The following is a 16,688-nucleotide window of genomic DNA, read 5'->3' as shown; positions in this document are numbered from 1 at the left end:
CAATTTTTTTACGACATTTTCATCAGGAGGGTTTCTCAGGTTCAAATCAGTCAGAGCAGGGACCTTCAAGCTATTGGTGATTCTAGCGTTGGTCGGTTGCATGCTCTCTCTTGTTTTTTCATGAAAGGTCTCAGTTTCATTTCAACACAGAACAAAAACAAATGTCAAAACCTCAAATTTTTCTCTTTTTGCAAAATGGAATTTTTGTTTTTTGGCCAGCCCCAGTGCTCTGTGGCTCCAGGACAAAGAGGGAGGGATGGGGTGCGTGGACAACAACCCTTCTATTTCCTTTTTTGCATTAACTTCCTTTTCAAAATATTACCTGATATGTTGGCAGACCTACAAGACAACTGATGATACCTCCCCCCTCTGCTTCTGAGACATTTTAGCGATCTGGTTACTAACCCAAACCAGATAAATCTCATTTGGGCTGCAAGTTCCACCCTTATTTGAGTTAAAAGGACATAAGGCTCTCACAGGTCAATGGTGTATATGGGACTGTGACTAGGGTGACCAGACAGCAAATGTGAAAAATCGGGACGGGGGGTGGGGAGTAATAGGCGCCTATATAAGAAAAAGACCCAAAAATCGGGACTGTCCCTATAAAATCGGGACATCTGGTCACCCTAACTGTGACATACATCCATCCTCTCCCAGCTCTGACCATATAAACACTCCCTTGCTTGAGTCCCTTCACTGGCTTTCACTCTCCTTACACAAATTCAAGTTTATTGTTCTCCCTTTCAAGGCTCTGCACACCCTCAACCCACCTACATCTCTTCCCCTATTTCCTACTATACCCGTTCTGCTCCCTATACTCAGAGGTCTCCTACCCTGTTTCCCCAAAAATAAGACATCCCCCAAAAATAAGACCTACTTCCAGTTTTGCCTCTCGCTGTAATATAAGGCATCCCCCGAAAATAAGACCTCCCCATAATAAGGCCACCCCGGAATATAAGGCCACCGCCAGGACAAGAAAAATAAGACCTCCCCTGAAAATAAGACCTAGCGCATCTTTGGGAGCAAAAATTAATATAAGACACTGTCTTATTTTCGGGGAAACACGGTAGCTGCTCCCTCACAGCTTTCTGTTGTACCGCGTCCCAGGCTTTGAGTAGCCTTTTAACAGTTGCCTATTGCCCTCCCCGTCCTCATTACAGAGACTCCTGAACGGGCCCCACCTGTTGCTTGAAGCAAGCTTGTTGGAAGGTCTATGCCCCATTGTGTGCTGGGCCTATTCTGTTGTACAATGCTCTGTACTGCACCTTCTTATCTCTTTAGACCAGGGATCGGCAACCTTCGGCACGCGGCACGCCAGGGTAAGCCCCCGGCGGGTCGGGCCAGTTTGTTTACCTGCCGCGTCTGCAGGTTCGGCCGATCGCGGCTCCCACTGGCCACGGTTCACCGTTCCAGGCCAATGGGGGCTGCGGGAAGTGGCACAGGCTGAGGGATGTGCTGGCTGCGGCTTCTTGCAGCCCCCATTGGCCTGGAACGGTGAACCGTGGCCAGTGGGAGCCGCGATCGGCCGAACCTGCGGACATGGCAGGTAAACAAACCGGCCTGGCCCACCAGGGGGCTTACCCTGGCGGGCCACAGGCCAAAGATTGCCAATCCCTGCTTTAGACTGTAAGCTCTTCAGGGCAGGGCCTCAGTGTTCAACACATTTACATTTCATGCCACACAGACATACACTTACAGCATGGCACTTCAGGTGATACTAAAAAAATTCAGTAAACATCCACAGCTTCACAGGTTGCCTTTTGTTCAGCAATTGTACGCCAAAGTTTTACTTTGGTATAGAAATGATGTTAGGCCAGTTTGCAATTGGTTATCTGCTGCTATGGTTGAGGCCAATAGGGTTAGGACCAATCCATGATTTCAAGGACAGGAGGTAGGGGCTTCACTGGCAAGGGCCTATGACTTTGGAATTTTTTCCTACTTAAAATATGCCCAAGCCCATTAGTGACGAGGCTAAAGATGCGTCAGTTTACATCCTACTCTGGATTGTGGGGGATTTATTGGGTTATTTTGGTTAGCGTTGTTTATGCCACACTGTTTTATTTGGTGATGGAAGCTGGTTGCCCTTTGAAATTTTCTGCCTCTCCTTTACCTTTCTGTGCAGCAATCAGATACTGCTGGCACTTGCACTTGAACGATAAATATATTTTCCCCAGCTCCCACCACACTGTGGATATCAACATGGCGTTACTCAATACAGCAATACTCATTCTGTTGGCATTGCAGGGCCCTGTGATTAAACCTGGCGCAATAACCACCCAGCCCGGTTTGGTGAAGAGAGACGTCAGTCACATTAAACGACTGCACTCAAGTGCTATTTGCAACCAACGCCTGGGACAGCAGGCGAATAATCACAAGTGCCCAAGTAAGCTTACCTGCAGCAGCCAGGTGGGCAGTGACCTCATCAGCAGCAGTAGAGTTGAGAATATCAGAGTCATCATAGGAGGTATCCTCAGGAGAAGACGGTGAATCTTCGTCTGCACTCAACATGCTGTGTTCTGTGTATGTGGCCACATGGACCTGCTGCACCTGCTGGGCCACGGCATGGGCCTCAATGGTATCCATGTGTTCTGTTTTGGTCACCCCGTGTCCTTCCATTAATAGCTACTGTTAAGGGAGACAAATCACAGGACAAACATTACTAAACTGATGCAGTGTAATAAAATGGGGTTGACCATCTCTCCTGCCACACTCAGATCACTCCACTCACTGAGAATGGGACAGAAATTATCTTACCCAATGGAAGTTGCCCTTTGGGTGACTGAATTGATGGTTGCACGGGGAGGCACAGAAGGAACTGGAAATTTAAAACAAGAGGTATAAAAACACCTTGCTTCCAAACACTGAGGCACTCTGAGGGGATAATCTTTGTGGAGGGAGAAGTCCTCCAGTATCCAATTACCCTTGGTACTGTGACAGCCCCACCCTCCCACACACACACTTCGAGAGGTTTGACCAAAGATACGAAACTGCCGCCACTAAACTACGTAGAGGTTATTTTTAAATGGAGTTTTCTGTTTAGAGTCTAGGCATCAGGTCAGAATCATTATGGCCGAACACAAAGGTTTCATGAAGTACCCTTGTCTGACATGACTAGCAGTAAACCACTGAATAAAGGAATAAATATGTAGCACTTATATAATGTTGTACATTCTCAGAGAACTTTACAAACATTAACTCGTCAACCCTCACACAGTCCCTGAAAAAGCCTGGGGGAAAGACAGGAGCAAAGAAATGGCCATTTGCAGGTACATGTGCAAGCCACACATTGTGCGTGAATTGTTATACACAGACAGTCAGATTCCTGTCCCTGATCTATCATCACTGAAGGCTTCATGGAAGAAGTGAGTTTAAAAAGGAGCGGTATGAATGAAGAGAGGGCGGTTAACTAGGACACAAGACGTGGAAGATCACTGCAGGCACAAGAGACACAAAGGAAGAAATCAGGAAGATGAGAGCACAAGGCAGGAACAGATGCATCTGTTGGGGAGGAAGTTCGCATGGAGTGAAGGGAAAGGTGGGAGCAAGAATGTGTGTGGGGTGAAGTGGAAAGGACCAGAAGCGATATTTGAGAAAGGGCACGACATGGTCAAAGCTGTGGGAGAACCACATTTTTTGTAGTAGCATTTTAAGCAGACAGACAGAGACAAGAAAAGAGGTAGTTGCAGTAGTCAAAGCAGGAAATAATCAAAGCTCAGATAAGGGATTTAAGCAGGCAAGATGGAAAGGAAAAGACTGAATTGAAAGAGACCGTAAATGAAAAGTCGTCTGGATTTAGCAACAGCCTGGACGTTGTTGGGCATAGCAGAAAGATGTCATTCAGTTTCTGCCACGTGGTATTTAAGTTGGCGTCAGAACACCCAAGACAAGATGTAAGGTGGCAGGAGAGGTAGATTTGGAAGTAACCAGCTACGCTGTGAACAGAGAAGAGGTTTCAAGGCCTTGTTGAGACTAGGATTTAAGCTATGTTAGCACACGTTAACTAACACACGCTACTGTGACATGGTGTGTCTCGGACAACCCTCACTGGAAAGTGTCACAGCTACCATCACATCTTTCAAATATTACTTCAGGCAAGGTCTTAGATGGTAATTGGTGACCTTCAGAAGAGGTGAAATGAAGAGGATGGAACCAGAGGGCAGCAAATCCAGGATGGCATTTGAGAAGAGGAAGTCGAGGGAGTGGGAATAGGCTCAAGGAGCTTGGAGGTGAAGGAAGGAGCAAGAGATAGGGTAGCAGAAAGGCAAACGGGGTCAAGAGAGAGGACACAGTGCCCACATTTAAACCCCTTTGAGATTTTAGTCACAGGCTGGTTTCTAAAGCCCACAGGTGGCAGCGTTTGCTTTGCTCTGTCATGCAAGCACAAGTGACATTTAAATGAGTCCTACCATCGCCAAAGACAGTTCCATCCCAAAGGACACCGAACATGGGATACAAGCCCTTAAAAATAGTCATGTAAAACTGAAACAGTCTATTCTAAAATCTCTTTCCACATTTCTGACTGTCTAATAGTAACTTTCTTCAGGAAACACACAATGCATCCCAAGGGCAGGAGACAATTCCTCTAATAGGTTTTTTGCTTTTAAATTATTAAAAAGGAAAAATAATTTAGAGGAACCTATGTGAATCCCAAGGACTTCCATCCCTTGCTTACTACTATAGCAAGTTACAAAGGGTGGATAAGAGAATGCCCCCTGTACTGATGCTGAAGGCTGCATAAATGGATTGTCTGGAGCTCGGTGTTTTGAGGTATGACGTTTCTTGCATAACAGGCGGGACCAGGAAATTGACAGGAGAGTTGTAATGATCCACATACAGAGTTTGCTGAAGCAACGGCCAAAGGAAAGTGGGAAGAAGGTTGCTAGTGTCGGAGAGTGATATTGGATACAGAGAAAGACCAGTGACTTCCCATAACTTCATCTGTACATAAGGTGTTTGGAATTTCATAAGGGATCTGGTTAGATCATATGTACATATCCTGGTGTAAGGCCCAGTTAAGGTAACCATGAACGCAATGTTGCCCCCGGGGGTTGCAAGGATATCAGACAGACCAACCTCCCCTGCCCAGTAAATTGGCAAATCTAATCAGCAATTTCCTGTCATTTGGGCAGCCTCCCATGCTCTTAAAAAGAGTCACTATTTCTATGATCCTGATAGGAGAGCCTTGGATCTAATCAGAAGCTATGAAGGCAAAACTCAGGTCACCATTTTAGGTGAGGGAGTGATACCATATCTAGAAGGTTCAGATTTTGACACGGTTATTTTTAGTAAAAGTCACGGACGGGTCGCAATCAATAAACAAAACTTCACAGAAGCCCGTGACCCGCCTGTGACTTACTAAAAAGAATAGGGGGTGGGGGGATGAGAGCCAAGCCCCAGTGCAAGAGGGTGGGGGAGGGGGGTCCAGCACCTGTCACCTGAGGCAGCTGACGGCTGACACCTCAGGCTGCAGGGCCCTTGCCAGTTGACAGCTCCAGCCCCGCCGCCCCAGGGCTGAAGCGGAAAATGTCATGGAGGTCTCTGAAAGCCACGGAACCCATGATTCCGTGACCGAATCTTATCCTTACTTATTTACTAATACAAAAGAAAGGAAGAGGTCTCCAAACACTGCCGGAAGGGCCTGAACTCCACAAGCTACGTAGGGCCATTTTTCTTTCCATGCATGTTCATGGCAGGTTTCTCCTCCATCACTTTTTGTTATGTACTTATCTGATGTGATTACACAACCCTTGCTAGGAACCAGTCAACTATACTACAGGCTCCACATGCACCACCAACTTTATAAAAAGCTGGGCGGGCTCAATCAGCTCTTTGTGATGTGCTTTGAGCTCCTGGGGGAGAAGCAGCAGGAAAGTGCCAAGTATTATTAGGGGGTGGATTTTAATTAATCAGATGTAATACACAGGGAAGTTTCTAAAGGTTAGGGTGATACTGATTTATATCACAGCTGGTCGGCGAGTCAGACAGTCTAAAAACAGAGACCCTATTTCTGGAGTGGGGTGGGAAGAAGGGTTTGGTCACTGTGGTATCCAAGTGCTTGAGCTGATCACATGGCTCACATGCGCGTTTGTGTCACTTGCCTAGTGTGCAGGAGGCAGGGAGCATGGTCTAGTGGTTAGAACAGAGAAATGGGAACCAGGACTTTTGAGTTTCACGTCTGACTTTGCCTCTGCTTAACCTTCACCAGAACAGAACAAACCACACACAACAGAAGTTAGTTACGTCACTTAATGTGCAACTGGAAGTAGCTCAGACACTCGGGTGATGACAGCAGTATAACAACCTATATGGAATAGAAATCCTTTAACCATCTGATATCAGGCATTCCATCTGTACATGGGAAAACCCCCACCACTCATGCACTCAGGGAAGGTGTACTGTATGAGAAGCATTTTGAGATCTTTGTCTGAAAGCTGCCAAATAGTATGGGAAATGAGAAAGATTCAGTTGGGACCACAAACATATGTATCTAAAGCGATGTCTATACTACAGGGACTATAGTACCATAGCTATGTGGCATAATCCACTATGTAGCGCAGATGGAGCTTACAGCAAAAGGAAGGGTTCTTCCATTGCTGTAGGATCACCAACTCCCTGAGCGACAGTGGCTACATCTGCATTTATATCAGGGATTTTTCACAGCCCTGAGCGACATAACTAAGTTGACCTAACTTGTAAGTGTAGATCAGGCCAAAGTTGCAGTTTCTAGCTAAAGATACTCTAGAGGAACTCAATCTGACATGATAGCAAAACTGCGACCATAGGACCCACTGCATCAGGCTATAGAGATCTATAACTATTACTAAGTCACCTTCAAAATCCCTGCCCTACCTGTAATAATCAAAGACCAGTAGAGCAAGATGATGCGACTTCCCAGCTCTGTTTACGAGGCAGATTGTTCAATCAGAGCCATCCAGAAATAGCAACAATTCAAATACCCCCAAGAAAAAAAAAACAGAGCAAGATGTTGAGAGGACACCGAAGCAAATTGAAAACATCAGCCAGGTCTTCAGCTGGAGGAACCTATTTGTCATTGTCCTACTGCAACAAGGAAGGGAAATTACGAGAAGTAGAGCTGGGCAAAAAAATTTTGACTGGAAAAAATAATTTTTTGAAGAAAGATGCAGATTTGGGTTGACCAAAACTTTTCATGCAATTTGTATCGATTTTGGTGAATTTGGTGAAAAAACAAAACAAAGAACCCTAAAAAACTGAAAAGGTATAAAACATTTTGTTTCAATATTTTCAAAAAGAAACATTTAGACTTTGACTCAAAAGGACTTTTCTAAAATTACCTTTAATTCTATTTTAAAAATGAGAAGAAAATAAAGCTCAATATCCAAGGAAAAATTTGGTCTGAAGTGAAACAAAATGTTTCATTCGACCCAACATGATTTTTTTTTTAATTTTCAGAATTATCAATTAACCAAAACACAAATTATTTGTACACAGTTCTACTTTAAATGAATAGGCTTGATGGACCCAGCCTTTTCCCGTTCAGTTACTCTGCCTCTTACAGAGGTATCCAGTGGCCTTATTTTATGGAGCAATGCAACATTAAATGTTCTCTTCAGTTTAAAAAAGTGTATCAACTTAGAGTTGACATTAGAGCAGGAATGACCAAACATGACTTTGCAGATCAAAACAGGTCAATGTCACCCTTTAGCATAGTGACATGGCCTCTGGAGACTAGTAGCTACTGTATACAACGCTCCATTTCATTCGGAATGAAGGCTGTTTGAATCCCAAAGCAACAGTGCACATTGGGAAATGTAGTCTTCAGATATTGCATGTTTAATTATTAAAAGATATGGGTGGCTGTAGTCAGCTCCACTTGATACAATTAGATATAATACTCTGGCTCTTTTGGGGTAAGATTTGGACACTTTATTCGACTATGAAATTATAATCACTGCATTTTTGAGACAGTAAATGCATTTATAACTGACATTAGTATTCCTTAGGTAACTACGCAAAGTTACACATAGACATTTGATCTAGTTAATGGTAACATTCATTCTAGTTTACAGTACACACTCATAGGCCTTTTCTACACAACAAACACTGTGCCAGGATAGCTATATCAGGTGAGCCCCCCTGAGGTAGACCCTTCTTATGCTGACAAGGAAGAGTTTTTCTGGTGAGATAGTAACATCTTCTCCCCAAATGATGTTAGCTATGCCAATAGCAGCACTCTTCAATTGGCACAGCTGTGTTTACAGTGGGGGTTTTGCAGGCACAACTATGTCGGTGAGGCAGTGTGGTATTTTTCCCCGGCACACCTCACCAACAATAACTATGCCAACAAAACACGTAGTGTAGACCTGGTCTTAATCTGGTGTTTCTGAGACAGCCCCAAATAATGACTGGTCGTGTAAGCAGTGGAATCATTCATTAAGAGAACTCTTACACACACACACACAATTCCTCCCAGATGAGCCCCACCTACATTTTGTAGCAGTTTATGGTTTCTTGCTCTCACTGATAGTCTATTAGATTTTTTTGTTCTTGATTTTTCTTGCCTTTTATTAAGTGTGCATATACATATTTCATATGAGAAACTACTATTCTCTCCAGCTAATAAAGCAGAGTTCAGGACTTGCATATGAATGACACTGTTACTGATCTCCTTTGCAAAGTGCTTTGAGATCTATTGATGAAAAGTGCTGTATCAGAGTTGGACATTATTATTATTATATTTAGGTGACAGAGCTCTTTAAAGCCTATAACACTGGGTTCCAGAACAATGTGCTTTTCATTTTTTTTAGGCAAATTCATTCAAGCCAGACAGACAAGTTCTAACAAACTGACTACTAAGGTCATTTGTAGTCTAAGTGAACAGTTTTAAAGAAAATTAACTTTGTTTCACGCAGTTGCTGCTTTTTTCCCCCTTCTTCTTCTTCTTCTTCAGGGAGGGAGGATATGTTCGTGTTTGGTTTTGTTATTGAATTTCTTCCCCCAACATCTGTAGCATCTTCTAATCCCTCAGATTTTCCCATTTCCCAGCTGTTGGAAATCTTCCACCTCCAACCCAGCAATCGTGAGGATCATGAACACTGTATTTGTATCTTTCAAAGCTATTGTGTTATTCTTGTGGAGGGTCCCTTCAGATGAAACCACTCCTAGTGGACAAGCATATTAGACAGAAGTTTCTGCTGGCAACCATCAAACTGCAGTCAGCAAGTTTGTTTCTGTCTCTGTAGTTAAGCAGCTATCTATTTTACATCCAGGAAGACTAAGGCCATGTCTACACTACCCTTTATGCCTGTGAAACTTATGTCGCCCAGGAAAGAGAAAAAACCCACACCCCTGAGCAATGTAAGTTTCGCAGGCATAAGTGCTCATGTGCACAGCGCTGTGTCGGTGGGAGATGTTCTCCTGCCGACATAGCTACCGCCGCTCATTTAGGTGATTTTATTATGTCGATGGGAAAGCTCTCTCCTGTTGGCATAGAGCGGCTACACAAGTGATCTTACAGTGGCACAGCCGTATCGATACAGCTGTTGCACTGTAAGATCGCTCGTGTAGACATGACCTAACACTACGATGTCTATGAAGACATTTCCTGGTTGTTGTAGCTCAGTCCAAAAGTCTTTGACAAAGTATTTTGACATCCAAAGGCAATTTTTGACCCCAAAAAAAAAAAAATTAAAGCTCCTCTCTATACCCAGTGCAGCTGCTTCATATCTTTCTAAATCAGCGGTTTCTTTGATGTAAATTCAACTGCAATCAAATTTGCTATTGACACCAGAGCTAGAAAAATAAGTCTCCAGGAGGACAAAACCAAACTACTAACTAATCTGAAAAGATCGTAAGAGTTGAGGCTGCAGGCAAGGAGGAGGAAACTGATCCTCTTAAGCATGAAGTCTACAGGAAATTGAGCAAACAACCACACGGATTAAACTGAGGCCTTGCCTACCACACGAAAGTTTTTGGTATAATTGAAGGAGTGAATGTGAACGGATATAATTGGCATAAACCCCACTGTGAATGCTCTTATTCATATAAGAGTGACTTTTGTCAGCTTAGCTTATGTCACTTGGGAAGGGGTTTACGGTAAACAAACAAACAAATGCTCGTACTGCAACAAGTGTGAAAACCAGGGGAGGGGAGTGGGGCACAGACCTACATAACTATACCTGTATAACTGGGTTTCCCAGATAGACAAGCCCTGAGTATATTTCAGCCTCACCTCCTTACCACTGAACTATTACTACTTCAGCTGCTGTAGGAAGCGTGTGAGGTCAGGATGCTGAAAGGGGAGGTATGCAAGAAAGGATTTCAGCCTTATGACATGGACCGCAATATAAAGTTTGAGAAGCACTATGCTAAGCAAGATAATTATGGTTGACATGTAAATTGCCATTACGTTTCAGAGTTAAACACTCCATGAAAGGGAACTGGGCAGGTTATGCCTCTCAAAGTTATTGTTCTAATCTGTGGAAGCAACACTGCGTCAGGACAAATTCAGAAAGTTTTCTTCAGCTTTACAACTACAGAGGCTAGAAACTACTCTGTAAGTATTAAAATGCTTAAATTTTCCAAAAAAACACTGGAAATACAAAACAATCCACAGGAAGACCCCACTTTCCTAGAAATCTCACACAGATTTCCAAAGCCCCAACAGTAACTAAAAGCAGAAAGCCCCAAAAGATTTGGGGGTTTGAAACATTTGTTATAACTAGGGCTGTCAATTAATCGCAGTTAACTCACGCGATTCACTCAAAAAAATTAACTGCGATTAAAAAAATTAACTGAGATTAATCGCACTGTTAAACAATAGAATGCCAATTGAAATTTATTAAATCTTTTTGGATGTTTTTCTACATTTTCAAATATATTGATTTCAATTACAACACAGAATACAAAGTGTACACTGCTCACTTTATATTATTTTTGATGACAAATATTTGCACTGTAAAAAATTATAAACAAAAGAAACAGTACTTTTCAATTAACCTCATACAATACTGTAGTGCAATCTCTATCGTGAAAGTGCAACTTACAAATGTAGATTTTTGTTGGTACATAACTGCACTCAAAAACAAAACAATGCAAAACTTTAGAGCCTACAAGTCCACTCAGTCCTACTTCTTGTTCAGCCAATCGCTAAGACAAACAAGTTTGTTTACATTTACAGGAGATAATACTGCCCACTTCTTATTTACAATGTCACCAGAAAGTGAGAACAGGCATTCGCATGGGACTTTGGTAGCCGGCATTGCAAGGTATCTACATGCCAGATACATTAAACATTCGTATGATTCTTCATGCTTTGGCCACCATGCCAGAGGACATGTTTCCATGCTGATGATGCATGTTAAAAAAATAATGCGTTAATTAAATTTGTGACTTAACTCCTTGGGGGAGAATTGTATGTCCCTTGCTCTGTTTTACCTGCATTCTGCCATGTATTTCATGTTATAGCAGTCTCAGATGATGACTCAGCACATTGTTCATTTTAAGAACACTTTCACTGCAGATTTGACAAAACGCAAAGAAGGTACCAATGTGAGATTTCTAAAGATCGTTACAGCACTCGATCCAAGGTTTAAGAATCTGAAGTGCCTTCCAAAAATCTGAGAGGGACGAGTTGTGGAACATGCTTTCAAAAGTCTTAAAAGAGCAACACTCCGATGTGGAAACTACAGAACCCGAACTACCAAAAAAGAAAATCAACCTTCTGCTGGTGGCATTTGACTCAGATGATGAAAAAGAACATGTATTGGTCCGCACTGCTTTGGACTGCTACCAAGCAGAAGCCGTGATCAGCATGTACGCATGTCCTCTGGACTGGTGGTTGAAGAATGAAGGGACATATGAATCTTTAGTATCTGGCACGTAAATATCTTGAGACACTGGCTACAACAGTGCCATGAGAACTCCTGTTCTCACTTTCAGGTGACACTGTGAACAAGAAGTGCCAATGTAAACAAACTTGTTTGTCTGAGCGATTAGCTGAACAAGAAATAGGACTAAGTGGACTTGTAGGCTCTAAAGTTTTACATTGTTTTATTTTTGAATGCAGGTTCTTTTTGTACATAATTCTACATTTGTAAGTTCAACTTTCATGATAAAGAGATTGCACTACCGTACTTGTACGAGGAGAATTGAAAAATACTATTTCTTTTGTTTTTCACAGTGCAATATTTGTAATCAAAATCAAAAGTGAGCACTGTACACTTTGTATTCTGTGTTGTAATTGAAATCAATATATTTGAAAACGTGGAAAACATCCAAAATATTTAAATATATGGTATTCTATTATTAACAGTGCGATTAATCGCAATTAATTTTTTTAATCGCTTGACAGTCCTAGTTATAACATACAAAGATGCTATAGTCCCTCTAATATAGACGGGCCTTAGATACATATACTTGTGGTCACAACTGAATTTTTCTCATTTCCCATACTATTTGGCAGCTTTAAGCCAAGGACCTCAAAATGCTTCTCACATGGCAAATCTTCCCTGAGCTCATGAGTGGTGGGGTTATTCCCCTGTACAGGTGGCATGCCTGACATCAAATGGTTAAATGATTTCTATTCCATATAGGTTATTAACCTGAAAATTGATTAGAAACCCTTCTCTAATTCAACCAAAATGTGGCGCTTGATCTAGGAATTGAGTGTGTGAAAGACTAGCCAGCAGCAAGGGGTGCAGGAGAACTGTTCTCTACAGCATCCGCTTTCATTACAAAAAAAGTCTCTATTATGCGGGCTAAGAAAACCTTCAAAAATGGGAATGTAATGGAGTAATGTCTGTCTGAATTTGCAGAGAGCTTGAAGCAATAGTTCTCAAATGTGAACTGTCCCTGTCACTTCAGTGGGTGCTAACTCCAATGCCAACGGTGACACTTGAAATGTCCACATTGTTAACTATTTCACTGTTCATCAAAATATATCAAAGGAGCCTTGGCTCGCCCAATGCTACAAAAATGCCTGCTAGCCTGCTGTAACTGACCTTGACGTCACACTTTTTTGCCCATCAAGAGGATTATTAGAGATGAAAACTTTAAATCAATTTACTTTCCATCGTTCAAATTTACTTGAGGAATTTCACTCAGCCTGGTTCAATTTTTTTTTTTTTTTTTTTTAATAAAAGCTAACTTTTTGGTCTACCCCTTCAGAAGATTCCTTTAATTAATGATCATTTTATGAATGAAAACTGAATTAGAATACAGAAAAAGGGTCGCGAGATGATCATTTAGACAATTCATGCTGAAACCCACTACGTGTGTGCGCGCACATCCTCAGAGCACACTCCTGACACATCTGCTCCATATCCCTCTAAAGAAAGCAGACACTGGATAGAGACCAGAAGCCTGGGGAACGCAGGTGTGCACTCTGATTTTGAAGTGGTAGGCAGAAATGAGCAATGAAGAGTGATGAAATACAACAGTGCAGGCTTTACTCTGTCCCTGCCAAAATACTAACTAAAAATCCTCTTCTTGCCTTCGAGTTACATAACCAGACCCTCGTTTTTAATTATAAAAGACTTGGACATTTCAGAAAAATATTCAGAGGGATGAAATATGCCTCTGAATGATTAGTTATATTTCAGTAGTAACGTGTTTGCCAAGAAGCTATCATGATATAATCTTTTTTTTTAAATCTTGTTTTCTAGAAACCAGCACTGCTTCACCATCAGATCAGTGTACAATATTTTCCTCCCACATAAGCAGAGGTAGGAGATTTTTATTTTACAAAAATGAGACAGAAGGAAGCTTTTGCAGTCAGAATCAAGGCTGAGTCACAAATATGGCAAAAACACAATAGTTAAGGGAAGAGATCAGCTACTGTCTTGTAGTGGTCTCCAGTGTTTTCCATCAGTTACTTAATTTTTTGTGAGGCATGTAATAATCCTAAAAAAAGATCCAACCAATAAGTCATTGGTAGCCACTGTTGAGGCGGGAGGTCGTTTGTAATTCAGATTGTTCAATCAGCTACAGCCCAGCCCTTTCCCAAACAAAATCATTGGACGGAATGAAACTATCATCCAATCAGACGCAAGGGAGTGATGTTCAACAGGACTCACACAGTATGTATGAGAGACAGGCAGGGACTCCATGAACACGAGTGGCAGCGTTTGGTGGCCAAACTGCAACATTCTGTGAAAGACACGTTCATTTCTACCATACGTTAACATGGAATATGAGGCTTTACAAATTATACTGAGTGGAGAGAAAGAGGACTAACAATTGTCAGCACCCTATCAAGATCTGCCTTAAGCAAGTGCAATACCAATGATTAGTTGGCAATTCACAAGCCATCTTGAGCTCCCCTTCTTCTTCACCTACTTAAGACTGAGTCAGCTACCTAACCAATATCTTCCCCTCCCAGCAATGAGAACAGAGGGCGAGGAAACTTAATACCCAACTCACTATCCCACTTTTTACTTAGCTAGAAGACGATTTAATGGCTGGATATTGAAGCTAGACATAAACAGATTGGAAATAAGGCATAAATTCTTAACGGTGAGAGTAATTAACCATTGGAACAATTTATGGGGTCGTGGTGGATTCTCCATCACCACAATTTTTAAATCAAGACTGGGTGTTTTTCTAAAAAGCTCTGCTCTAGGAATTATTTTGGGAAAGTTCTCTGGCCTGTGTTATACAGGAGATCAGACTAGATGACTGCAATGGTCCCTTCTGACCTTGGGATCTATGAATTGCAGGACCAAGTCCATTCAGAGCCCTGAAAATTAAGAGACCTTAAATTTGGCCCTATAATGTTCTATGGGAAGCCACTATAAAGAGCAAAGCACTGGGTGACACGCTCTCAGCCGCTAGTGCTACTGAAGAGGCACGATGCTGCATTCTGCACTAACTGAAGCTTTAAAAAACAAAGTAAGTGTTGGGGGTGCCAATAGTCTAGCCTGGAGTTCACAAAGGCACGGATCTCTGTGACACAGCCCATGTTTGCTTAATAAGATGTGGCACAGTCTTCTGGTTAGTGGACTATGATTTTTTGTGGATGTCACTGAGAGTCCTGCAGGCTACCAACCAATTTGACACTCTTTGTGAAGACTCCTTCAGTACAGAGCCCATAATATATGATCTAATCACGTGAAACAAGACAGGACCCTGAGGAAGGTAACATTAGGCAAACAGGCGGGGGAGGAAGGAACAGACAAACCAACATTGTGGTTGTTTGACTGACACAGTACACCTCTACCCCGATATAACGCCGTCCTCGGGAGCCAAAAAATCTTACCGCGTTACAGGTGAAACCGCATTATACCGAACTTGCTTTGATCCGCCGGAGCGCGCAGCCCCGCCCCCCTGGAGCCGCTGCTTTACTGAGTTATATCCGAATTCGTGTTATATCGGGTCACGTTATATCGGGGTAGAGGTGTATGTGCATCATGTTCCCTTTTAAAAATGAAGTTAATGTAGTGGACTAGCATAGGAGAGTGGGCCACTTTTACACATTTCCTCTCATAACCCTGTTGGCAGAGTTCTTAATTTGCTTAACGAGAATAGTAATGTTGCTGTTCCCGCCCAAATCCCTTATCTATTTGTTCCTTGGGATATTAATGAGTAGGTAATTGGCACGGACAATTTTGACTTCACACAGAAGTTCAGTGTAGAGTTAATTGGTGGAATCTTCTGGCTCGAAGCACACATTCCTGGCAGCAGGATATCTGAAACAGATTCCATTTTTTATTCAGCTTTTTCATGTTTCTTGTAGTTTTGACTTCAACTGCCCAAGTATGGAACATGTTTTCAACGAGCTTTTCTACCAAATAGGGAATACCTCCTCCGTTTCTTATCCTGTTTGTAACGTCAATAACATCTGGAGTTTAATATCCCCTCCATGCTTTCAACCCCGCACAGTAAACAGTCATGTTTGCTTTGCATTAGGCACTGAATATCACACTGGCATTTTGTTCACACATGCTGTTGTGGTGAGCTAACCAAGGGGATTTTTGTAGAACAGTCCTGTGGGCAGCAGGCATCTGACTTGGCTGTTGGACAGGAGGCTGCAGGGTTTCAGCTGTACCCATCAACAGTTGACTGCTAAATTACTTTTTATGGCTTTCCAATGACTTTAACTACAGATCAGCCTCTTACTACAAAACTGGATTCTGAAACAGGTCTCAGTGTATTTGCAATGTAATGTAAGTGCTTTTACTCCTCCTTTAGCGACTGCCACAGGACTTGGTCACTACAGGCTGCTTCTTCCTCAATATCTTTGTGAAGCTACTAGAGAAAACCATGAGAAAATATGAAGTATGCCATCAATATGCCAAAGATGCTCAGCTCTACATCAGCCTCTCATAAGGCCCTGGCAGAACCATGAATGAGCTTTCTAACATCTCATGAATGAAAGCCGTGTAGCTTAAGATTTAGCAGATCAGACTGATCTAGTGCTTCCCCATTCTTTGAAGAACTCACCAAAAGATAGCAGCTGCCCTCACCGGAGGGTACTTGCCTGCCTTTCAGAGAAGCTCTCAGTATCAGCATTCTAGCTTTACCCTCCTCTACTCTCAAATAGCAATAGTAGCTAGAAACACCTTTCATCTTGGACAGGCCATGAGAGTGCGTTTGTCTGAATCAGCGGAATGGTCAGTTATCTTTGTTACATGAAAGCTACACTACTGAACCATGCTCTACCTACGGCTAGTCTTGAAGGTCACTTGGAAATTTCAGGTGGTGCAAAGGCA

The 16,688-nt window shown here is 42.4% G+C and overlaps 1 protein-coding gene across 4 annotated transcripts in view; it reads right to left on the bottom strand.

Moving 5' to 3' along the window:
• Positions 1–16,688, bottom strand: part of NRF1 (nuclear respiratory factor 1) — a 112,647-nt gene that overhangs the window by 79,962 nt on the left and 15,997 nt on the right. For all 4 annotated transcript variants that reach the window (XM_026648577.2, XM_029910879.1, XM_029910878.1 and 1 more), the window contains exon 2: positions 2,394–2,625. In XM_026648577.2, coding sequence (XP_026504362.1) covers positions 2,394–2,616 — 223 coding nt within the window. In that variant the 5' untranslated portion in view covers positions 2,617–2,625. The remainder of the gene's footprint in view (positions 1–2,393; positions 2,626–16,688) is intronic.

Source organism: Terrapene carolina, unplaced genomic scaffold (assembly GCF_002925995.2).
Source record: "Terrapene carolina triunguis isolate 2854851 unplaced genomic scaffold, T_m_triunguis-2.0 Scaffold68, whole genome shotgun sequence".
In the NCBI taxonomy this organism is placed as follows: Eukaryota; Metazoa; Chordata; order Testudines; family Emydidae; genus Terrapene; species Terrapene triunguis.
The sequence above is the reverse complement of the archived record's forward strand: the minus strand, read 5'-3'. Positions and strand labels throughout refer to the sequence as shown.